At 35.0% G+C, this 25,013-nt stretch overlaps 2 protein-coding genes across 2 annotated transcripts; both read left to right on the top strand.

Moving 5' to 3' along the window:
- Nucleotides 1–418: 418 nt before the first annotated feature.
- Nucleotides 419–7,454, top strand: LOC132562888 (inactive pancreatic lipase-related protein 1-like). Its single transcript, XM_060227664.1, has 7 exons — nucleotides 419–482; nucleotides 1,080–1,381; nucleotides 1,695–1,923; nucleotides 2,055–2,171; nucleotides 3,068–3,190; nucleotides 6,899–7,135; nucleotides 7,399–7,454. The coding sequence occupies exons 1-7, from the start codon at nucleotides 419–421 to the stop codon at nucleotides 7,401–7,403; spliced, it is 1,077 nt and encodes a 358-aa protein (XP_060083647.1). The 3' UTR covers nucleotides 7,404–7,454.
- A 2,275-nt stretch (nucleotides 7,455–9,729) lies between these two features.
- LOC132562880 (angiopoietin-1 receptor-like) lies at nucleotides 9,730–24,930 on the top strand. The gene is made up of 17 exons (XM_060227654.1): nucleotides 9,730–9,834; nucleotides 15,043–15,129; nucleotides 15,378–15,515; nucleotides 16,932–17,069; nucleotides 17,183–17,320; nucleotides 17,562–17,696; nucleotides 17,971–18,105; nucleotides 19,767–19,904; nucleotides 20,163–20,326; nucleotides 20,584–20,770; nucleotides 20,967–21,077; nucleotides 21,296–21,480; nucleotides 21,712–21,825; nucleotides 21,950–22,020; nucleotides 22,500–22,637; nucleotides 23,238–23,337; nucleotides 23,947–24,930. Exons 1-17 carry the CDS (start codon nucleotides 9,783–9,785, stop codon nucleotides 24,007–24,009), a joined length of 2,094 nt encoding a protein of 697 aa, XP_060083637.1. The 5' UTR covers nucleotides 9,730–9,782; the 3' UTR covers nucleotides 24,010–24,930.
- Nucleotides 24,931–25,013: the final 83 nt, after the last annotated feature.

The following is a 25,013-nucleotide window of genomic DNA, read 5'->3' as shown; positions in this document are numbered from 1 at the left end:
ATGTTAACACTATATATATTGAAGACCTTCCCGAGAGGAATACCACACAAATGTTAACACGATATATATTGAAGACCTTCCCGAGAGGAATACCACACAAATGTTAACACGATATATATTGAAGGCCTTCCCGAGAGGAATACCACACAAATGTTAAAACGATATATATTGAAGGCCTTCCCGAGAGGAATACCACATAAATGTTAACACTATATATATTGAAGACCTTCCCGAGAGGAATACCACATAAATGTTAACACTATATATATTGAAGACCTTCCCGAGAGGAATACCGCACAAATACTCCCATGAAACAGCTGATTGATTTGTTGTGTTTGACTTATATCTTTCCAGATAGGGCAAGTTATTATCTCTTAAAGTGACCTAACCATTGCTTATCAGTATAAGACTGTACAACATGACTTGTGGACGGACACTGACGCTCATCCTGCTGGCTGTTTGGACTTCAGAGATATGTCTAGGTAAGCTAGAGTTTTTTTTTTTTTTTAATTTTGGCTCTAGTTTGTTTTGTACTCCGGTCAGATCCCCCTATCACTAGCCCGAGTACACTTTAGCAATATTGTACCAAGTCTCTTTAATATTCCGGAATTACTGTTGTTGATTTTGGATTTTCCAACGTCATAAAACAATTACAGTAAAAGTAGTACAGTAGTATTACAGTACAGTAAAATGAAGAAGTTCAATTCTTTGACCGAAGGGAAATGATTGATTCTAATGCACTTCAGATCTCTGAAAGACCATTGTTGTCGATAAAAGTTAAATAACCCGTCCTTCTTGCGGATGGTTAGATGCCAACGATGCAAAAATGATGAATGATTATTTATCCGTCACATTTTCTGTATTGGCATTGTTTTGCTCTTTGTCCTCGTCAGTGATATGTCCGACGATCTCACCATTAAATCATTAACGTAATATTTGTTCTTCCTAGTTGTGCGTCTGATTTCTGTTCGATCTGGGGTGGTGGACGTTTTCAGTTTCTCTCGTAATAGGTCTTCCGTCGTGAACAAGAAGAAATCATTGATTTACTAACGAGTCAGTTATGCAATTTTTTGTTGCAGGTTTTCTATTCAAAACTCAGGTTTGTTACGAAAATGTGGACTGCTTCTCAAATCACAAACCGTTTGACAACTCATTTGAAGCACTTCCGGAATCTCCTGAGGAAATAGATGTCACTTTCACCCTTTTCACGAGAGATGGACCAGCTAAGGGTGTTAAATTTGACTACAAGGACACCAGTGTGAACATTATACGTGGTGCTGGCTTTGCCGGAAGTAAACCAACCAAGATGATAATTCACGGGTACATGAGCAGTGCGTACGAGGTCTGGGTACATAATATGACCAACGCCTTCTTGTCAAGGGTAATGCATAATCTTACAGTGTTTTACGTACTTTGATTAATATCTCTAAAAAATCACATTTCTACTATTACAAAACTTTGAAAATGCATATTTATCACTATGTCGCCGATGAAGCAAAATACGCTTACTCTGCCGGAACACCTGGTTACTTTCCTTGTTCTTTTTCAGGGGTCTGCGTGCAAATTTTTCCTTGGTTTATAGTTTATGATTATATTGACATGTTGGCATTTTCTTGTTGTGTTTTAACCATGATAAAATAGTTGGTTGGTATTAATGATGTGATGTGAAATATTATTTCATTTGTATCTTTCAGGGTGATTTCAATGTCATAACAGTTGACTGGAAGGTCGGGGCAAGCAAAATGTACCAGCAGTCTGTCTCAAATACAAGATTAGTTGGCGCACTTTGTGCTAAGTTGCTGTCGACATTGAGGGATTCATTTCATGTAGATATGACAAAGACGCACGTGACCGGACATAGCCTTGGCGCACAGACTGCTGGGTATATTGGGAGTAGGGTTCCAGGCATTGGTAGAATAACAGGTATTTTATAGAATACGTCGTTAGAAATGAAAATGGCGCTGTTTTGTCATTCAATCATAAACATTTTATTATTAAGGACATTTTTATTTTATAAAACATGACAAATCCATGTATTTCATTTATTTTTAAAGGTTTGGATCCTGCTGGACCTCTGTTTGAAGACTACCCTCTAGAGGTTCGTCTTGATCCTTCGGACGCTTTATTTGTTGACGTCATTCACACAGACGCTGTACCCATACAGAATGCTGGTAAATCAATACACTTCTTATAAAATGTTTCAAATTGTCGTAGAACGTTAAAATTAAGATCAGGATAGCAAAAGCACAAGTGTAAAATAACAAAAACACAAGAGTCAAATTTTGGTTGTGTTGCTTATTTTTCACGTGTCCATGTTTGCGAGTTATATCTGTTTGTCTCTGTCTGACGTTTCCTCGTAGCACGCATCAGTATTTGTCTAAGGAACAGTAAACACATTATGTAAGTAGGTGTTTGAGGGCCAAGGTTAACATTCATGCTCAACGTAAGCTAAACTTGTGTATGATGTAAAATGAATCCATAGCATGAAAGCAGTTGACATCATTAACAAGACCATTTTCCTGCAAAATACATTTTTAAAGGGATCCGGGGTTCAATCAGCCGTTCGGGTTCAGTAGATCAGCCGTCCGGTTTCAGTAGATCAGCCGTTCGGATTCAGTAGAGCAGCCGTCCGGTTTCAGTAGATCAGCCGTTCGGGTTCAGTTGATCAAAGATCAATGGAAATTCTCTTGTCTATATTTGACTTTTCAATCACCATTATATAGGTCGTTTATTATCATAATATTCACACTTAGTAGAAAGGCAATATTCTGTGGCGTTGTTTAGAACAGGTTTAAACAGGATTATTCTCCGTAACAGATTCGACTGTTATTGTGTTTAATGCCATTTGCAAATGAAGTCTGAAATATCTATATTAAATAGTGCAGGGATAGGTAAGATAACAATTAAATTAAGTGCTTGTTGATTACTGAGAGAAAGGGGGGGGGGGGGAGGGGGGAGGGGAGGGGAGAGAGAGAGAGGGAGAGACAGAGAGACAGAGAGCTGACAGCCCTTCATCAATCCTGATATCTTAACTATGCTGATAATTTAAATGATTATTTTGCATCAGGATTCGGAATGAAGAGACCATGTGGTCACATTGATTTCTATCCTAATGGAATGAACGAGCAACCAGGTTGTCCACCTCCTGTCAGTACGACACTGGAAGACCTAATCTCCATGGCTTTCACAAGTATGTATGATTAGGCAAAGTAGGTGACACAAAGTATGTATGTAAACGCTTTTATTAACTATTATGTAAAACGCCGTGGATATGTCACCATGCCTTTCATAAGTACTTATAATATCCTCTACGGCTAGGGAGATGTGTCATGATAATGTTCACTAAAATGGTAATTGAGCCAAGTTAATCGCATCCATTCCAAATAGGCGCACATAACTGTGACTCTTGTAGATCGTTATATTGTTTCAGAATACGTACGTTCTAGTAGACTCATGATGCAGTCACAAATTTTCTTAGTATGTCAACAGAATTTATGTTTTCAGAATCAGAAGAAAAAAAAATCATAATGTGGTAGGGTTATTAACCTCCCAACACAACTGCACCCTCGAGTAAAATTATACATAGCTTTAGGTAATTATAAATATGTAACAACATGTATATGAACAAGGTGCTCGCGTCTTCCTCTTGTGTCAAATCTCCGTCTGGACGTTCATTAAGTACAACATTATATATCATTATAGATACAGACTTGAGAACATTTTGACCAGACTCCCAATTACAGCTTAGACTTACGGCCATCAATCCTTATCCTAACCCCGTCTTCCTCCTCCCAGTCCCTGTAACTTGGTCGTCCACCTCCAACACAACCACTCCAGTCCATGATGACCTTGACCTATGGCGTGAGGACTCCTGAATTAATGTTTCCTTACAGTACATTTACGGGGGTGGGGAAGCCGGATATAGTCCTTTCTGTAATCGACTTGGACAGACTTGAACTACTTCTGTCCCAACTTTAGATGTCTGATAACAATAACTTTAATATACAGCAATCTTGGGTAAGGTTTGGCTTTAGATAAAATAACTGGAAGTTTTTTTACTGTACTCTTTCATGGCTTACAATCAAACTTTGTCCTCCTATACGGTAGACCGCACGGTGCTGTTTGATGGTAAAAGGTTGTCTTCTCGCTTAATGGTTGTAGGTGAAGGGTTTAGTGATAAGCGTCGTCCTCCTGTTTGGTGGTTCTGAGTACACAGTTTGATAATGAAATGCCTTTGTTGGTTGGACAGCTGAAGAATTATTTATTTCTTTGATGTGAATGGTCTGACAGTAAAGCTTTACGCCAAACCAATTTTGTATCCCTGATGACGGACACGTGTTCACGATTTAAAATCTACATGGTCTCTCGTTTTGAGAGGACGACTGAAAAATGTTTTGATAACTACAGGTGAACGAACAGTTTAATGTCTTAACTATGTCCACTGTTGACGTGACAATTGAAAAACTGACGGTCACTCTGTTCGACGGACCTTCGTGTATAATCTTATTCCAAACTTGGCCGCTGTTGATGACAATTTTACCTTAAACGACTCACGGATTAGGTGCAAAGCATTTTTCATGAGTGATTGAAGGACGAAAGGACAATAGAATGATTCATCTTATACAGTTTAGTGGAATTTGGATATCTTATACTGTTGGCTGGGCAAATGGAGGCAGTACGTTGTTCCAAGATCGTGTTGTTAAACTGCTAACACCTCTCACCTGTGTATCAATTTGTGGTTCCCTCAGTCTTCGGCAACTGATGGCAACTTAGTCATACCTCTGTGCACCAAATGTCAGGTTGTCGATGTTTAAATAGTATATATTCGATCATAAATCTAAAGTCACTTTGTACAAACCTTTTTTTTTTTAATGATTTTTGTAATTCTTACTGTATTCTTTAAAGAACAACACAGGCACTTTAACAATACGATTTTTCACATAGATGTTCCTGCATAGCAGTAATACGAGTCCGTTAGTTAACGTTATACCAGGTCGTTATATAACATTAAGTGGAGATGTGTATTCAACACAAAGGCTTTTCATAATGTGGTGATCTTGGACACAATCCATAAATTTGTTATTAATATTTTTTTTTTTTTTTTAACGAGAAAATATCGTTTAAACATTAGAAAATACTTATCAGGTTTCCTTTTAGGAATCAAAAATACAGATAATTTTCTTTGCGATAATGTATAATCATTTCTCAATTCAGATTGTGATTAAACGTGACCTAAATATATCTGCGCATTGACATAGACAATTATGGAAGAAATTGTTATCGAAATGATGTCATTGAAAAATATCTGGGAACGTAGCCGTTTTCTTGGTCGTTTTTAATGTAATATTGGATTGATTGAACTTACTAGTATTATCCAACTAATTCTCTCTAAATACCAAATATGGAAATACCATTACCTCTCAATAACGAAAATGTATATTATGATTGTAATATCACTGTGTGTATGAATTAACGGCATTTTCTAAAAAATACGATTTCACGCGTTTTTATCCATGCGTGTTAAAACTTATTTCTAAAATTTCGTTTGTGCTTAATCAACAAATACATTGCCGACACGTCAGCAGAATTTTCAACACAAATGTAATAAAATTAGTGCAAAATATGAAACAAAAAGATTTACAAGGAGACCATTGAAAATCAAAAAGGAACATGAACACCATTTCTGTAGTTCTCACGGTTCTAGTACATCCCACTGTTGTACCTGATACGTAACGCCCCACCAGGCACATCCGCGTTTCCGGTTGTAGTGTGGCAACGTCATACAGAGTATTGCATGTATCCGTCAATAATGGCACCCGCCTAGATCAAAGCCTAGGCTGTGCTGTCTGAAACAAATAAGCTATTTATAAGGTATAAAAAAATTACACACGGGATCTTTAGTCATGTCTGAACGTAACCATATCTCTCTTTGATTTTGGCACGTACAAATATCGTCAGAAAGTATAAAGATGTGAAAATATATAAGAGTATAACATCAAATAATGAATACACTTCATCATACATTTGCTTCGTCCTTCTAGAGCTTTTCAGTGATAATAAGCACGGATAAGATTCTTGCACAGCTTTAAATCATGTTGAAAATTTACAATATGGGTCATGTCTTCATTGATAGTGCTACGTGTCAAGCTGCATCATTTTCCCGCGGAAATAGCACAAGGACATTCTGAAAGATATACTCCTGTGCGTCACTTAGTTTCCACCTGAGCCAAAGCTAAAATAGTTTGCTGGATAAACAATTAGATAAATAATGTACTTAGGTTTCTTCTGTTTGTTGTCTGTTCTTTACCAAATATGATTTTGTATTTCAGTAACATTAAAGTAATAATACTCACGCATACAAATTTAAACTGGTGTTTCAGCTGGTTAAAAGGTTAGCATACATTCTAAAACATTCTGGAGCGTTACAGAAAATTGTCTGTGAATGTAGAATAACGTTACCATACATTCTAAAATACTCTGGAGCGTTACAGAAAATTTTATGTGAATGTGGAAAAAGGTTAGCATACATTCTAAAACATTTGGGAACGTTAAAGAAAAATTGTTTGTAGGTTAAAATAAATGGCTAGCATACATTCTAAAACATTCTGGAGCGTTACAGAAAATTGTGTGTGAATGTTGAATAACGTTAGCATACATTCTAAAATACTATGCAGTGTTACAGGTAATTGTGTGTGAATAAACTATAACCAATTCATTATCAAAGTAGCTTTGAATGACATATGAGCTTTATGAACTTTCTGTATTAATGTATAAACAAATTTTAAATCCAACTGCTGTTACCATTCCTATCAATTCATATATCACCAAAACATACAGATATACCACCATGTTGTATCTTGTCAGTGTAGTAAATACTGTCTACTTCCATCATTTGTAGATGCGTTTGAGTCGGTAGCATGCAGTCACGAAAGGTCCGAGGGTTTGTTTACCGAGTCTCTACTACAAGGCCCCTGTAAGTTCACCGCCCATCCATGCTCCTCCTACGACGACTATGTAGCCGGCAGATGTCCGGGGTGCGGCGACGGACCATGTCCGGTTATGGGATATGACTCCATTCTTGCCAATCGGACAGGAACATTCTTCTTGACTACTTCCGGTCATTCACCGTACTGTCGTGAGTACTGTTTGAATGGTTTGTTCAGCTAAGTAATCTATATTATTCTCTCCTGTGTTTTCTGCTTCCAGCTTTTGTAATTGAGTAATCTACAAACTGTTTGTAATCATCTTCAAAGTGAGATATCAAACGGAACATGTGCACATATAAACAGTGTAAACTACTCGCATAGTACAATAACATGTTCTTAATTAGAAAATGAAAAGTTATACTACTGCCTTGTTGTCTTATAAAACACCGTAAACAATTTCTTTCAATTTCAGAGTAGCTATCAGAGATGAAGTTTCGAGAGAGAACATGGAGTATTCAGTATGTAAAGATGTTTTTAATGTAAATAAACTCGGTGATACTGACATCTAGTCAACAATATCAACTTATTTGTAGTCGTTAACGATACATTGTTTCGTCCAGGTGAAAAGATATCATGTCATTAATTACCATCAAAAACGTTAGTAAGTATTAAGTACACTGAACAATTTAAAACGAAACTAGAATTTTTTTATCATCACTACAATTAAAAGTAATGAAATCAAGAGGATATGATTAAAAACGAACACTTCAGCGAATATTAAAAGAACGTAAGATAAAAATAGATTTAGAAACTTTTCATTTGCTCAGAAAAAAATATCAGAAGACCCATTCACTGATTAATTCAGGTAATCTATATTATATTCAGAAGTTGTCACTCAGTCGATATATTTGAAAATGGATTTCCTTCATATAGCAGGAAAGCATACATCCGGTGCACAATGGTTCCTTGATTTCCATCAAACTTTGGTTGTCCATATGAAATATCGCAGGACTTAAAACGTTTTCGGACTTTTATCAACACACTTTATATCGGTGAACACTATACTTTGAAATACATGTGAAATGTTCATTAAATCATTGAATATCGACACGAAATCTGGTTTGTAGTTCAGTTTGTATACAATCACAATGAACATTTGTGTGCTTGTGAAACATGCAATTAGAAGTCTGACATCCTTTCTTGTTGTTATTTCTTCTACCCGGTAGACCTTTTCACGATTTGTTTTGTTTTTTGTGCAACAACTCTTTTGATGTAGGGAATTCTATTGTTTTGAGACCGATTTTTTGAGTGGAAACCATGCACATCACCATTGAACATCATCTCTAACTGGCAATACATCATACTCCCAAAGATGTGTTTTCAATATAATTAGTTTTTCTTAACAAGAAGTGATTGAAAAATGACAAATATACACTAATCAATTCAAATAAATGCTTTACCAGATTTAACATTGTTCAAAAGACACTTAAGTAAATAGCACATTTCAAAACTAGATATAATACACCTTAACAATGAATGCCATATAGCAGATCGAAAGGAACATCAGAATCAAGATATGGGTATGTATTAACCCATAATAAATACAGTTCGACATTTCATATATATAGTTTCAAAAGACAGTAAAGTATATGTGAACATTCTGAACCATGCTACGAATTAAAACGCGACATGTGGGTTACGGCAAACCTCAAGGACTAGAAATTCACCAGAAGTTTTGTACCACCTGCTATCTCGAAGATTGTACAAAAGACACATACATCAATAACGCGAATTAGGTACAGTAGAGCAAAAGGATAAATTAAACTACACCATATAACCGCGTTTCGTCCTGTTATGACTTTTCAATGATTCTTAAATTTTGATACCTAGGAATCCTTTAGATGTCAATATTTAATATTTTCCGGTACAAGTAGACAATACAAATATCGAAATTGATATTTATTGTTACACGCGTACTTGACTTGTCTCATATTGTCTAATGGTATTTAATCCGGTGATTTTACTGGTGTTTATGCAAGCAGCTTCCTTGTTGAAATAATTTTTCATTTGTCGAGCAAATTGTAACTTGAAGACCACGGACACTTATAGGGTGAATCTTTCCTGGAAACTTCATTGTTTTAATTGCAGTCTCTGTCTTGATCACATGACCAATGAGTACTCTTCTCTATTTACCTACTTTTTCTGTTCATTAGCAGCCAATCAAAAGGGTTTGATTATCGGTTCTGGTTTAGATTTTTTTCAGTTTAAATAAGGTTTTCATTGATTTCGGATTTTCTACATTCGTTGAATAAATGTTTAAATACATGTATACTGGAAAATCATCCAACAAGGCGTGTTTTTTAAGATAATGTTAACACAGGACAAATTTACGCAGGATAGGTTATTTTATGCTTTGCTTCAACAAGTCATTGTTAATGGCACTCGTTTATGTCAGATATCAAGCCTTAATACTTGAAGTGTTCACTTGTAACTATATTTTCTACATGATAATCTACAGAAACGATCTTTACCATTGATAATTATTCTACTTAAAAAGTGAATACGCGACATTAACATAGACAGATAGACAAGACGAGTATCCTAAAGCTTGGTTATCAAGTGTGCAAACGTAGCAAAACCATGCTGTACATGTCTGCACACAGGGAACGGTTAATTGGCCACCTTTATAGTCTATGTGATTGGGTCACAGGAAGGAAGTCCTCGTGTTTAGGTTACGTCGGCCGTCTCCTGCAGTAAGACTAGTGGTCGTGGCTCCGAGACACAATACAAACGTCCGTAATGGCGACAACACATGTCTATACCATCTCCAGGAAAAGTATAACAGGAATCATATTTATGTTGTGTCTTTTATTAGGATTATTGTCGACTGTACAGGCCAATACTCAAGGTAAGCAAGGAGTTACTTACTTATCCAAACTTAATGTTTTCTTTTCATTTTCAACACGTATATATTTATGTTCTAGAGTTTTCTCTGTAAGTTACCATGACACAAAATTTTAAAAAAGTAGTATTTGTACTCAGTACTTTGAACTTCCATATCGAGTCTTCTTTTGAAGGTTTGCATTAAAGTATTTTCCCAAAGGTTTTAAATACCATTGTTCACGTTCATCACAATCAACCGTCAAACTGACACGATAAGCTATTGAGTATAGAGAACATAAACACCGTTAGTTTTCATTTCTATATAATCAATCATACACTTTCTTAATTATAGTCTGTTTGTAGTGTTTCTAGATATTTTTAAAATTTATTTTTAATATCAATATAATAGGACGATTTAATATTTTTAAGCATCATGTCAGACAAAGTGATTATAATACTTTTGCTGCTTAAAGTTATATAATGTTTACTATCGTCTTTTTCATATTGACAAAGTGATTATAATACTTTTACTGCTTAAAGTTATATAATGTTTACTATCGTCTTTTTCATATTGTCAAACTTTATGAAGCATGTCCTAAGTCTGAACAGTATTGGGTATGTCTATGTCATATAAAAACTTCAACGGTTTTTAGGCAAGATGTTTTACTTTCAAAACTTACGGTATTGAGAATGTACAAAAGACACTAAAGTGAATAGCATATTTCAAAATGAATTTAGAATTAAATACAGTAGAACCAAAGAATGAATACAGAAATCGACCAGCACAGTGTACCTAACAGTAAAAGTGTTTGTCGTCAGTACACTAATAATCAATGCTGTAACACCATTTATCTGACCTCTCGAGCAAAATTCGTGCTATTTTAATGATATAATCTTTGTAAATCACGACTTGATTTCGAGATAATCGAGATATGATTTGGCATTATGAGTCATAAACTGGAACATGTTTTTTTCATAATGAAATATACAACACGTTTAACAAATGTCACATGCAGACTAATTGAGTCCGGAAACGCGTAGGGTACGCATGTATACTGAAACGCACTCGTGAGGTTAATTTCAAATGTAACATATATAGGGTCAATAGGTTCAGCAAAGTAATAGGAGAAAAGTATGTCATAGAAACTAGTTTGTTTCATTACAAAACTACAATTAATATCTTATCATCATGTTTATCTTAGGGAGAATCATTTAGTATCGAGAGAGATAGGTGCAATACTTTCTGCATACAAATATACTTAAGCAATACCTAAATAAAACTCATTACGTATTGCAATGGCTTAGCTGAATAATTTATGTCCTTTTGACACATTTTCGTTACATATCAATATATTTGATTATTATTTTACTTATTTTTACATTTTTAATCTTGAATTTTCATTCGCCAGTTCACTTGTAAATATGATTGAAGTTTATAATTTAGGATTGGGTGTCACTGCAGTCATGATACGGTTTAGAGTACTATTCTTTTATAACTTTTGACGACCAATGCTTTCTGCTTGCTGCAATATAATTAGATGTTTGTCCGCAACATGTAGCAAGAATCTAATAAGTAGATTTTCACCAAATCGTTGATATGTCTACCAAGTGCTTTTTTTATAATCAACAACGGTTTCGTCAAAAATCCTTTTACAGATAAAAGCATAAAAGACATAAAATACGGCATATAATATTCAATTCGAAAAAAGCGCAATCAAGCTGTCAACTGTAACTTCTTTACTGTCCGAGGACAAAGTACAAGCTAATATTCGTTGAAAGCATCGATATTACATATACTCGTGAAACATATATACTATTCAACGGTAATACCATCAAACTCTCTATTTGCAAAATGTTTTCAAATAGAAGAATATCAGAGTAATTATAGGAAGTATACCCTATCTTAACCAAAGCAGCATCATTGTATATATATATATGTAGTTATATTAATTTACATTTTACACAGTGTAATTCATACATAATATGTAAGATGAGAATGATCATTTACTTCTCCTTTCGGTAAAAACAAATCAACCCAAAATCCATGTTTTCATTCAAGCTAATGATGCTTACAATAATGATAGCTCAGAAGATGCTATCATTTAAACTCGTTATGTGAAGAGGTCGTTTTCTGTACAGTTTCAAAGTCGGCAGATTACACATAAACACATTTGGAACAGTACTATTTTCATATTTTTTCAACGTTTGCCTTATTGAATTCTTTTTCTTAGGAACAGCTGTGCATTGTTGTATTCTTGACTCCTTCAACAAAGTCACTCTGACAAAGCCGGATTTCAAGCATATTGTCGATGATATTGCTAATTCGGCGCTGATAAACTTAAGTTTTTATCAAAACAATATTAGACGAAAGAGTTTGGAAAGTGCGATAGTAGAGCCCAATACATGTATAAATATATTAAATTAGATTATCTAAAAAGAACAAGTAAACATGTTTATTCTTAACCATGACACTGTTTACATTCATTTAAAACTATCATGCAGATTACAAACGAAAAAATATCTCGAGGAATAAATCAAATTGAAGTCTACCAGCTGCCATTTTACAGGGTTGTACAAAATAAATATAAGCGAATACAAACGTATCAGTGTTTCTCTTCAGCCTTATTTCTTATCAGGAAAATAGTATATAATTTATTTTCATTTCCGCATTGTGAACGTTCCAACCTCCCCGCGTTAAACATTTGCTTTTTTTCTGATGCAAGAAAAAATTGTTTTAAATACTTATGAAATAAATTTGTTGGTTTGAAATCACCAAATGAAAGTACGTTTGTGAAAAATTTACATAAATGAATAAAAGAAATAGATGAAGAGAGGTAATATTTACTATATCTACTTCAATCGGATGGAACTAATGTCGTCCGTTTCTTAACAATATCTGCCAATTGTAATAAAGCTTAAATTCTTTTTATCCACTTTTGATAAAAACAATTCTTTCAAACAGCTTTAAACATGATTATGGATGAAATATACGTTGTCTTTGTGTCAGGTGTTATATTGTCCAAATATTAGCGATCTAGAATTTTCACATCAGCCGCTTACCTCGACTTTTACAACGAACCAACAGGGGCAGCTGTTCTCCAAGGGGTGTAATAAATTTAATTTTTCCATTTCTATATAACAACATTCCTTCATCCCCAGCATATGGTGTTTAGCTGTGGTTTCGTTAGTCAGTTGGGTCGTTCTTAATATCACGATTTTCGTGCAATATTTCGGCAACTGACAAGCAAACAAACAAAACAAGAGGCCCGAGGGGCATGTATCGATCACCTGGCTAGTTTAGCTATTCAGCCTTTTCATAAAGAATTTCAAATATCATAAATAATTTCTGATATATAAATAAAGAATTTCAAATATGATCAATGCTTCCTGATATAATCATACTATTGGGTCCCAGCCTTGTGATCAAACAGAAGTCAGAATTACTATTAATAAAAGCTTCAGACCAAACCCTGGACAATATCTTTGTACGGAAGAAGGAATTTTAGGAACTTATATATCCCCAATTGGGCCCCACCCCTCCCGTTTTAGGAGTCTTGATAAATCGTTTATAGAGAAATGATTCCCCTTCACACAACAATGCTTCTGACCGAATTTGGATGATATCCATTCATTTTGTTTGGCAATGCATCTTCGGGCCAGGTGAGCTAAAACCAGGGTTATGAGACATGTAGATTGATGAAGATTTTTACGGTCGACATATATATAATATATATATATATATATATATATATATATATCATTTGTCTGGTGGTTCCGTTTTGTTTACCTTGTGCTCTTGTTGGAACGTGAAATTACTTACTTGACCAAGATCTACCGAGACATCTGCTCTTATTTTCCTTGCACTGTTTTCACGAGACTCCGCGCAAGTCTTTCTTAAGTTCTTATTTTGCGCTAGTTTCATCCAATTTGAATTAAGTTTCTGTTAACATCTCGACATTTTCTTTGCTTTGTGTTTATGTTTACTGCCTCGATTTTTTAGTTTGATATCTGAACGTTCAAAAGATGAATTTTTAAAAACTTCTTTCTCTTGAATACCGGAATATGAGATAAAAGGAACGAAAACATTATTAATTATTAGAGACTGAATTTGACCAAAGTCTATAAGACATACGAATAAAAGATAAGAGAGTACTATTCATTCCAGAGTTCAACACATGTCACGTGCTTATCACGTGAACTACTTAGATATTGCTTTATATTCACTAAGTGCAATCTGATAAGTAATGGTAAACACTTACTATTGAAATAATGACAGCAAACAAACAATTAGATTTGTATTTCGGTTTGTTTTAATTTACACGAAATATCCTGTTTTGACACAATAGACGCTGGCCAAACACCTCTATTTGCGAATGTCACTACCCACAGCCCCTTGGTTAATAAGCGGATGACGTGCTACATTTCACACCGTGGTTCTCTCTGGTGGCTAAACGCAACACTCTGAGACAATAGCGGCCAACTCTGACAATTCGTTTGATACGTAAAAATATGTTTGAAGCAGAGGAAGTGTGTTCTCACGCAGTGCATGCCCTCACTAGTTAATTACTTCACTCTACCGCTCAGCACAAAAACACCACGAATTCGTGACATGACGAAAGGCGAACCTACCACAGAGAAAGAGAGAGAGAGTCATAATTTGAAATAAGAATAGGAAGTCTCCGCTCGGTCTCAAGATCTCATAAGTTGAAGTACTATATAAATGTATTCGCTAGTTCCTTTCCCATAAAGTACATTAGCACTTCGGCACTCGTGTAGATGTAATATATGTGAAGGTTATATGCATGGCTTTACTAGAGCAAGGTGTCAAACTAAATAAAAGATGTGTGGAGACTTTGAACAGTGTGAAGTGGCTTATCTATATATGTATACAGCTGACATCTCTCGATAAGGCACCGGGTTTATTCCAACTGTGCCATGAAATTTGAACTTTATGAAGCGGTTCATTCGCAATAAAGTACGAAGATCAGTTATTTGCTAGTTTTTCATTGAGTGGGGGAACATAATATTGGAAGAAATGAATTATCAAATGATTCTCATCCTTTATGTACTTTATTATCGAGGTCAGATAATTTATTGTTTAATGAGGAACAAAAGAGAATAGCTATGGCGAGAACGACAGAAACAAATATCAAATAAAGAGATGTCATTTAAAAGAATGTAACAACAAACTGAAGTGTAATACATAAAAAAACACTGGTTATTTTACTTTTAGGTTGTAAAAATCACTGTGTACACGGCTGCGACAAGCCATGCCTAGGGAGATGTGCGGCTGGATGGAAAGGAGTTGAATGCGATAAACGTAAGCTAGTTTGCAAATCACAACATGTAGATCTTTATTCCTTGTGGTTACATTAATCATTGTGGTGGAACAAGTATAGTTTTCACTCACTGAAGCTTTGAATAAAATATGTCACTTTAATATAATTAATTGTTGATTTCATATCTGCAATAAGAATTCATTGTAAATTCAATTAATTACGTTTTCTAATTTAGCAATTTATGACCTTTGCAACGTTGTTAATCTACAAATAATCTTTTCCGTGACAGAATGTGAGAGATTTTACTATGGTATCAACTGCGTTCATTCGTGTGGGCACTGTCGAAACGACGCTACCTGTGACCCAGTGAGTGGGGAGTGTATGGACGGGTGTGTACCGGGCTGGACGGGGCAGTTCTGTAACAGATGTAAGTATATTATAGCATTATCAACCGAAATGTAAAAACTGAAATGTACACAAAAAGATATCCGTCTCCAATCGTGATATGACATGATGCAAAATACCAGAAATAATTTTGGATGTTTTTGACAGGAATTTATATGAAAAGAAAGTTACTAAGTCTGTCCGAATTCATTATTGATGACATAATGGGTCGCTTAAAATTTAACTTTAATACTTATCTATTTATTTTATTTCTATCTTTATCTTTTTGTTCACTTTACGAAGAAAAGTGAAACGTATCACTACCAAATTCTTGTGTTGCATCAATAAAGGTCTAAGATATTGGTAGGCATTACAACGTGTATAGAAACACTTATTTCCACACACTAATATCTTGGATGATATTCCCCAGTAAGAAAAGGTCCAAGTCGTTATCTCATGTTGGCCGTCTTTCCATCAACTGTTGTGTTGCAAAATCTGCTGTATGAAATGAGAATAATATGAATTTTATTTCAAGATAGGTGTACAGTTTCCTTCCCATGAGATGTGAAAAGAAACCATTTGATAAAAATCTAGACAAGATACATTAAAGTCAAACAATGAATATGACTGCATCAAACAGTCCTTCTAGGACTCATCAGTGATGTAAAGAGTCTAAATGTTAAACTTAGGAGTCGACTGAGGAAATTCCAAAATGATCGAAAGAAAGGTCACTAAAGTGCACTTACCCATACTTTAGTAAATTTTGTAATTTTCATATACCGGATATTGTTGAAAGAACGTAAAGCACGTGTATACATTCTGCACAGTGTCACTATTCGAATGAACGTTGTAGGCTTGTGACGGCAAACATCGGGTACTAACAGCACATCAGCAGTATCTACCGCTTTTAATCTCGAAGATCAAATGGATAGCACCATTTAATAATCTAACTGGTATCACATGATGATTGTAGCACATATGATATTTGATTTTTTTTTTTTTTAAATTACATTTACATCAAACAATCATTTTTCGTTCCCCATTCCCCACACCCATTACTTATAATGATATTTTGGCGTCATTTCCTACTCTTTCCTAGTACTTGCCCTGTGCTGACTATATTAGCACTAGCCTGTACTGGTAAAGGATGGGTTTAAGCTTCTATGATTAGTTCAGTTATCTCCCCTGATATACCAACACTCTAACCTGTAGTTTCACACTTCAGCTTGTGTCTATTAAGGTTTCCGGTTTTGGTCACCTATATCTCAACGTCCAAAACCTGTTTCAAATCTCTAAGAATTAAAATCTTCAAATAAACGAAGACAAATGCCAGTTAATTTGTAAGAGAAAAAAGTTTTTCTGAACATTTCTGTACTTAGACTAGGCCGAATGCAATTAAGTTTACTAGGATTCTTTTTTGTTTTTCTAATGATCTGATACATACCACATTACTCTACAGCATGCGAGCCGTTTAGGTACGGTCTGGACTGTTCCGCGGCATGTGGTCACTGCCGCCTCGACAAGGCCTGTAACACTGTGTCTGGGAAGTGTAGCGCTGGATGTACGCAAGGTTGGACTGGGGAAAGGTGCGATTCGGGTACGTATATGACAGTCTGCTTTCAATGGTATCTGTTATGTATGTATGTATTTTTCTTTAAAAAGATTGCAAATAAAGCAGAGCAGCTAACTAATCAAATTTGTGTTTGTCAGAATGTCAAAACGGTTGGTATGGACTGGATTGTGCAATTAAATGTGGCCATTGCGCAGACAACATTCCATGTGATCACGTGACCGGCTCGTGCAGGAATGGATGTGCAGCTGGCTGGTCAGGGGAGAATTGCATTCATAGTACGTTTAAATACACAATCTCATTTTTTCATATAGTATTTATAATATTATACACACGGCCTCTCGCCACCGCACTTCATCACAGAAGCTCAGTAAAATTGATAAAGATAACTTCTCTATTAAACTGTAATATGAAGCGTCAAAGATACGGCTAGGTTGATGATGGTTTGTAACTTGGGAACTAAACTATACCCGTATGACCAATTTTGGTTCTCATATATTGTTCCTCATTCCACTGCAGGATGCACACGCGGGTATTTTGGTAAAGGCTGTCTTAGGAAATGTGGTAATTGTAGAAATGGAACATGTGATCACGAGACAGGCAGGTGTCTGTACGGATGTGCTACCGGCTGGCAAGAACCGACATGTCAAGAAAGTATGAGAACTCACTTTAAACGTTTAAACCTGATTACTGAAAAATATCCTTTGATAGAGATTTTTGTGATTTGTCAATTAAGATTATTAAGTACAGAGAATGAAACCATTAACCTTCATCATTTCCCCCACACCACTGAACGTTCTCTGTTGAAACATTATCGTAAAAAGTCATTATGTAATAACGAAAAGTATGGAAAAAACATAAGACTTAGAAAATCGTTATAATTAGTGTTTTTTTTTTTAAAAAAAAACCTATCATAATTCTCTTCTAGAGTGTCGACCGGGAACTTTCGGTGAGAATTGCAGCATGGTGTGTGGTCAGTGTTATAAGAACACGACATGTGACAGCCGAGGAATCTGTACAGAGGGATGCCGACCAGGTTGGAGAGGGCGGAGGTGTGAAGTTAGTACGTATCATTCGAGACGTCGGATATAGGAGTGGATTAGACAAAATGATGCATAGTTGAACAAAATTGCACGAGTCGTTCATGTTAGAATTTTACTGTCTGTCAATAATGCGTTACCATAGTTCATGTCGGAAATCATATCAATTATAAGATAAATTACCTTTACAAACAATGACAAATCCCTCCTAAAACTCAACAATTATATTTAAAGATTAGTAACGATTACGATGCAATATCTTCAATCGAATGTTGATAATGTTCGTAACAAACCACCTTTATTATTAAGTACCATTTCACTGTAGTATTCTTACTTGACCCCATACAGTGAGCGATATCAACCAACAGTGTTGAAAAATGTATTCATACGTTTAAAGGTATGGTGATCAATTTGGAATTAATTTAGCTGAATTTAAATGTACACGAAATGAAGGAATATTTTCTGTGAAACAGGCTGTCAATAGGTCGGTAGATAGACTCCTATTTCAACTCCACCCTATTGTAGCTGACACAAGTTGGAGCTTTCAGTAGACAAAGCGATGTTAAGAAGATAACGTATCTGGCCTATTTATTTTTTATGATGTTCTTATTCTGCTTGCTGATGACAACATAAAGTACGACCGGAAGTTTTCTCGTCCAATTATACCCGGGTGTATACTCGATTGTTCTACTGTTGTAGAAGCTTCAACGTCAGACAATGTCACTTTTGTACAAAAGAGATTATGACCAGAGGGTTGGACAGTTATAATTATGAATAGGTGTGGACCCTGTAGGCATGTTTCGTTCTGATCTAGCATGACGAAACGTGCATCATTAGAATAGATGTATCAGTTCCAGGCTTTGGTATAAAAGACGTATGTCCTTTGTAAACAAGAGATGCCGTGTATAAGGAGAGTTTCTATGCCAAGGCCACATAAGCATTAGTGACGGACTGTATTTCGTTTTAATTGATGAAAACACTTCATCGCCGAGTGGAATCGGAAGTTCATACTAACAGAAGTTCTATACTACTGAACATAAAACCATGGAACATTCTGTTCTTGTGAAATTTGGGGCAAAACAGAACGCTATCGGCGATCAATTTGAAGTTATTTTCAGACCTTATATGCTATATTGAGCTAGTGCTACTAATAATATTATTTATTTGTTTTGTTTTTGTGAACGTAGTCATCATACTCCACCAATTACATGTTTGTTTTTTTACTTAAGCTGGTCTGCAAACTGTAAGATATCGTAGATGTTCTCACCTTCGTTAATATGATTCAAATATTCCCACGCAGCGTCATTCACTGATAGACGTGATTTAATGATTGATTAATTGATATGTATAAAACAGTTAACTATTGAAATCGAAAATTGGTGCTCAACGTAGTTTAGGAGTAGTAAATTAAGGTATGTATACACAAATTAATTAACTTCGTAGGGCTGACTATTTTACATCAATGGAAAAAGTTTTACTCAACCTTCGAACGACATTAATTATTATCATACTCATTTGTGTGTCTTTGTGCAATCTTCAACGTCTCTTGACGAGAGGCCTACAGGAGCAGATAATCCTGACCATTCAGACAACGTCACTCCAAAACCAAACAAAATCATATCATGATTATTACTACACAATGCTGGATTTTTAAGTTTGTTGTAATGTAACGTCTATTTTACAGGTTGTGAAAAAGGTTACTATGGTCATGGGTGTACATACAAGTGTGGAATGTGTGGTGGTGATGCATCTTGTAATCTAACGACGGGTGAATGTCCTAGCGGTTGTGCTGAAGGATACACAGGCCTTCGGTGTCTTGATGGTAAAGTATATGTACTTTGGTGTGAGAAATTATACCTAGCGACAAGTAAATGCGTATAATTCACGGAGATTAAGTGCCTTGTATAGCATTATTTAAGTATTTTAACAAATAAATAAATAAAACCACTTCTTATTATCTTAATTGTTGGAAAGAAAATATACATTTTACACTTCTTCGGTTTTCTTTAAATTACACTGTGGGATATTTTCTGCAGTAACGTACTGTAAATACAATGTTAAGTGTGTTCTTTAACTTCAGTATCTGTGAGAAGCGTGCCGTACGAGATGTCCAGTGCTATAGTACCTGTCCTGGTATCCTGTATTGTGACCTTGACCTTGTTATTTACCGCCACAATGGTATACTTCCTGTTTCTAAGGCCACGCCATGGCAGGTTCCTCAGCCGTTTCTATAGACTTACCACTGTAAGTAACTCAATTTAAATTAGTTAAATGTTTGTGCTAATATCAGACATTATAAATCATATATGAATATGGTGCAGAGTATTGAAATATCAAACCTCTATGTAAAGGAGAAATATATTTTGCTTTTACTCTACATCAAAGAAAGACGATCTATCGAAAACGAAAAAAGAACAATAGATTAATACTTAACTACAATGTTTTAGAATTGGACACGCTAAGCATTCCATACCGCATAACTTGCTGTTTCTCTTCTTCAGAGAAGTTTCCAAGAACCCGAAGCTCATGTTTACGAGCAAGTATTGAATGGGCCATGGGAATTGAATAAATACAACTTGATACTGACAACTGAAAAACTGGGGCATGGTCAGTTTGGCATGGTGAAAAAAGGATATGTGAAGAAGGACAGGGACAATCGGATCAACGTGGCAGTCAAATCTCTTAAATGTAAGTCACTATTTAGTTCCATTGAAATATATAGTAAAATATCTTTGTGGTTTAAAAAGAAAGGTTTTATAACAAAAGTTTGTTAAATACTATAGTGTTGTAGAAATAGTGATATATTACATATATACAAATATTCCTGATAAAGACATTTTCTATTCTACCTTTCATGATAATCCAAGATTGTCTTCGTTTGTAGCAACTGCTTCAGAGAAGGATAAAACCGATTTCATCAATGAACTGAATATATTGAAGAAGGTCGGTCATCATCCAAACGTTGTGTGTTTGGTGGGCGCTTGTCACATTCAAGGTAAGATAATGAGCACTTAATTCGTCTTTCTTAGTCTTACCAATTACCCTGTTTATTTTGCTGCTAAGACCTGTAAGCAATTCTGAAATGAAATATGTTTGTGATATATGAACATATCAATGATCGTCACATCTTACTTCGCCAAACATGGGTTGATCAGTAATCTGTAGTTAATATATCATTCGTAATACAATACATCTAAATTGGTTACCTTTCAGGAACAATGTACGTTGCTATGGAATATGCAAAGAATGGTGATTTAAGGAGTTATCTTAGAAAAATCCGGAAGGGCAAATTTCATATTTACGACAACACAAGGTCTATAACACCGGTACAGAATTCTGTTCTCCTGAAATTTGCATTGGACGTGGCATCAGGTCTCAACCACTTGGTAGAGAAACAGGTAAGTTACAATTATCCAACTTAATAACAATACTTTGATGATATCATGTACAAGGTCGTGTTTTAAGTACATTTGTACTAGTAGAAGTAAAGATCTAAACATGTATCTTTCTATCAAAAATAGTCCGTTTCATTACTAGTTCTTTCAACCGATTAGATCCTCTCAGCGAATCTTAGATATAATAAAAATGTCGAGTAACCGAGTTAATATGTGATCTATCTGATTTTCTAGATCATCCACCGAGATGTAGCTGCTAGGAACGTGCTCCTGGATGACAATCTGATCGCCAAGGTGGCAGACTTTGGTCTGTCCAAACACGACGACACCTACATCAAAACTTCAAATGTATGTAATTGTTCTTGATGTCCAAACTTTATATTAATTTTTCTTAAGAGTATCCTAACTTCCATCATTTTCGCGGATCTTTGTGATATATGTTGCTAACAATTGACTTATTTCCACTGTACAGACAAGAGTTCCAGTACGATGGCTGGCACCGGAATCTCTCTTCAATGCCACATATACCACACAGAGCGACGTGTAAGCTTTATTAATATTCTACTACTGTAATTGGAATCACCTTCTTGTAAACCTCATTTGTAATTGTTCACGCATATATCACAATTGTATACCACTGAAATGTAGTAATGACCTTATATAACTTTTTACGATAGTGTCAAATTCTCGCTATATTCACCATAAAGATTGCACAATCAATATGGAACTGACTAATTTTAATTTAGATAATGTTATATAATATAAATTTAGGAAAAGGCGAAAATATAACATGGCTTGACATGAAATAGCAAAGTCTGTATGTGGCAAAATAAGTCCGTATTATATACTAAGGTAGGAAAACAATTTATGTTTGACGTAGCTTACGCAAAAATGCTCTGCATCCAATGTCTTCACATCGATCATTCACAAAGGATGAAATATCAAGTCTGATTTGCATGCTCTTAACATTTTATCAAATCGATTTGGCTACTAACTATATATTGTTGATATATACTTTCCAGATGGTCGTTTGGGATACTGTTGTGGGAGATCTTTTCTTTGGGCGGTACACCATATCACGGTCTAGAGACACAGCAGATGTGTAACCTCCTAAAACAGGGATTCCGACTTCGGCGACCAAAGAAGTGTGAGCCAGCCATGTGAGTAATCGTTAAGATGAATTTACTATGTATTAAGCGAAATGATAATTATAAGGATTCCATTTTGATTCTAAATGTGTCTTTTGCTATTGACGAAATATTAGTTTTGAATTCGTTACCATGGAAATGAAGTCACAAATACAACATTTACTCTTTACAAGATTTTTTCCCGGCTACTACGATACATTGCAATCAGGTCAGGCTATTGTCCTACATGTAAATGCGTCTTTTGCTATTTACAACATTTCACATTGACATTTTCTGTTGTCGTGAAAATAAAGTCAGAAGGGTAAAAAATATTTTTGCTGGCCTTTTTTCGGGCTAAAAATTGTTCAGCTTATCTCTACATGTAAATAACATTAGCGATGAAAGATAAAGAGATTCAACATCAAAATATTAATTAAATGTAAGGTGTATATATATATAGTTTTGTTTTTGATATTTATACCAACAGTCGAGAACGATGAATACTATCCCAATGTGTGGCTCCTTGTTTCACATCCGAGTCCAGACATAAGTGTTTCTTTATGTTACGCCATGTACAATTTGTAAAGAAATATCGCCTTCAATTTTTTTTATTATCAATGTATGTACTTACAGGTATGCAATGATGCTACAGTGTTGGAATGAAAGGCCTATGAGCAGACCACAATTTTCGGAATTATGTATGAGATTACAACGTATGGTAGAAGACAGCCAGGTTTGTATCATGAATTTATTGTTCATTAACAGATTTTAATGCCACTTCAATACAAAACTACTGGTCGTAATAATAGTAATATTAATATTAAAAAAATATATATAGTGATATTAATATTGTTTTAACCAAACTTCACAAATAGTAAAAAAAGCACGGGAAGCTTCTTTGATCAACATCTTATTGGCGTTTGGTTCGTTAAAATTGTACACTACTTAGAAGTATTGAAATTTATAAAACTCAGCTCTTTATATTTGTCAGAAAATTTCATCATCACAGTGAATTTCAGTGAATTTCACCAAACTGAATTCTCAACACCAAATTTATCTCTGACAGTCATTGATTACACATAAGATTTAGCATATCACTATCACTTGTCGCGTGGACTTACTCAATGAATATTACTTCATTACATTCGCCAATTTGTGAACAGCAAAAGTGAGTGGATTAAACGTTGTTATATCTGGTAACAAATATTGTTTTGACAATATTCATAAAAGAGTTTTAATAAAAAAAAAAACCTCTATAAATCAGTGTAAAAGGACAAACTGCTTTGTATATTAGATATTTTGTAATTATACATCAGATGATGATAATGAACTTCTGTTACAGATCTATATGAACCTGGATGTGAACGAAGGGAATCATTATGCTGAAATCGACAGTGTACGGTAGTGACGGTACATAGTTGTGTACGCTTTGTGATATTTCTGTGCTCCCGGCGATTTCTGTTGTTTCTGTGAAATTCATACATGTTTTCAGTGAAATAATTACAGACATGGAGCGATGCTCTTTGGGCCATGATATACAGGTTACAACTGAAAGTTTATACAACACTTAACTACATGGAGCAGTAAAGCCATAACACCTGAACGCCTGCCACCAATTCCTCTTTGTAGCCATATTTGGCAGTATTCAACATGGTTACACTTGATTAGAATCAGAATTTTTTTTTTTTATATATAGCTGTGTTGTGTCAACTATTTGAACGATTTTCATCACTTTGATATACCATACTGTTTCGGATTCATCGTTAAGCATATTGTTGTTATTCTTTAACTAAGAGCTACTTTGTCCAAGTCCTTTCTGAAACCAATCCTTAAATGACCTCAAAGATTATACACGAGTCTCGATGATGAAGGTCATCGCTGAAATGGTATACCACTGTGAATGTTACGAGTCATGAAGTAAAAGAGGTGCTTCCACACCATTCATAGGCTGACAGAACTTCTTCAGAAAACTTGATACCACTACATCGGTGTCCAGGTACACATCCCTAGTGGTGCATCAGGATGTTACATTCTCTATCTTCCCTGTCAGTAATCTGAATGGTGCCTCAGACTCTGCTAATTTTCGTATTTAATTCAGACACAGAATAATTTCAACAGAGAAATGGTTGTACATAATTATATATTCTTTATTTCATTATAATCCTAATGTAATATTTTGTAAATGATATAAATTTATTTATTTATCTTATGCTGGAATTATACAGAGTAATTTCATTGGTAAAGGATCAAAATACAACATATTTTACCAGATGCTATTTTATTAGCCCAGGGTTCATGTTTCGAAATAAAATTATTTCCTTCTCAAGACATCATTTTGGGTTTTTTTTCAAAACCAATTACATCACAGCTGAACAAGATGCTTTCATTGTTCACATAAAGATATATTCA

Source organism: Ylistrum balloti, unplaced genomic scaffold, assembly GCF_031769215.1.
Source record: "Ylistrum balloti isolate Yb309-2 unplaced genomic scaffold, AGI_CSIRO_Ybal_v1 Utg371540, whole genome shotgun sequence".
In the NCBI taxonomy this organism is placed as follows: Eukaryota; Metazoa; Mollusca; class Bivalvia; order Pectinida; family Pectinidae; genus Ylistrum; species Ylistrum balloti.
The sequence above is the reverse complement of the archived record's forward strand: the minus strand, read 5'-3'. Positions and strand labels throughout refer to the sequence as shown.

Excerpts from the sequence above, each read along its gene's own strand:
- LOC132562888 (XM_060227664.1), top strand. The coding sequence starts at position 419 with ATGACTTGTGGACGGACACTGACGCTCATCCTGCTGGCTGTTTGGACT. Across the intron at positions 1,924-2,054 it reads AGGCATTGGTAGAATAACAG|GTTTGGATCCTGCTGGACCT; the intron begins GTATTTTATAGA and ends TTATTTTTAAAG. Across the intron at positions 2,172-3,067 it reads TGTACCCATACAGAATGCTG|GATTCGGAATGAAGAGACCA; the intron begins GTAAATCAATAC and ends ATTTTGCATCAG.
- LOC132562880 (XM_060227654.1), top strand. The coding sequence starts at position 9,783 with ATGTTGTGTCTTTTATTAGGATTATTGTCGACTGTACAGGCCAATACT. Across the intron at positions 15,130-15,377 it reads AGGAGTTGAATGCGATAAAC|AATGTGAGAGATTTTACTAT; the intron begins GTAAGCTAGTTT and ends TTTCCGTGACAG. Across the intron at positions 18,106-19,766 it reads AGGGCGGAGGTGTGAAGTTA|GTTGTGAAAAAGGTTACTAT; the intron begins GTACGTATCATT and ends TCTATTTTACAG.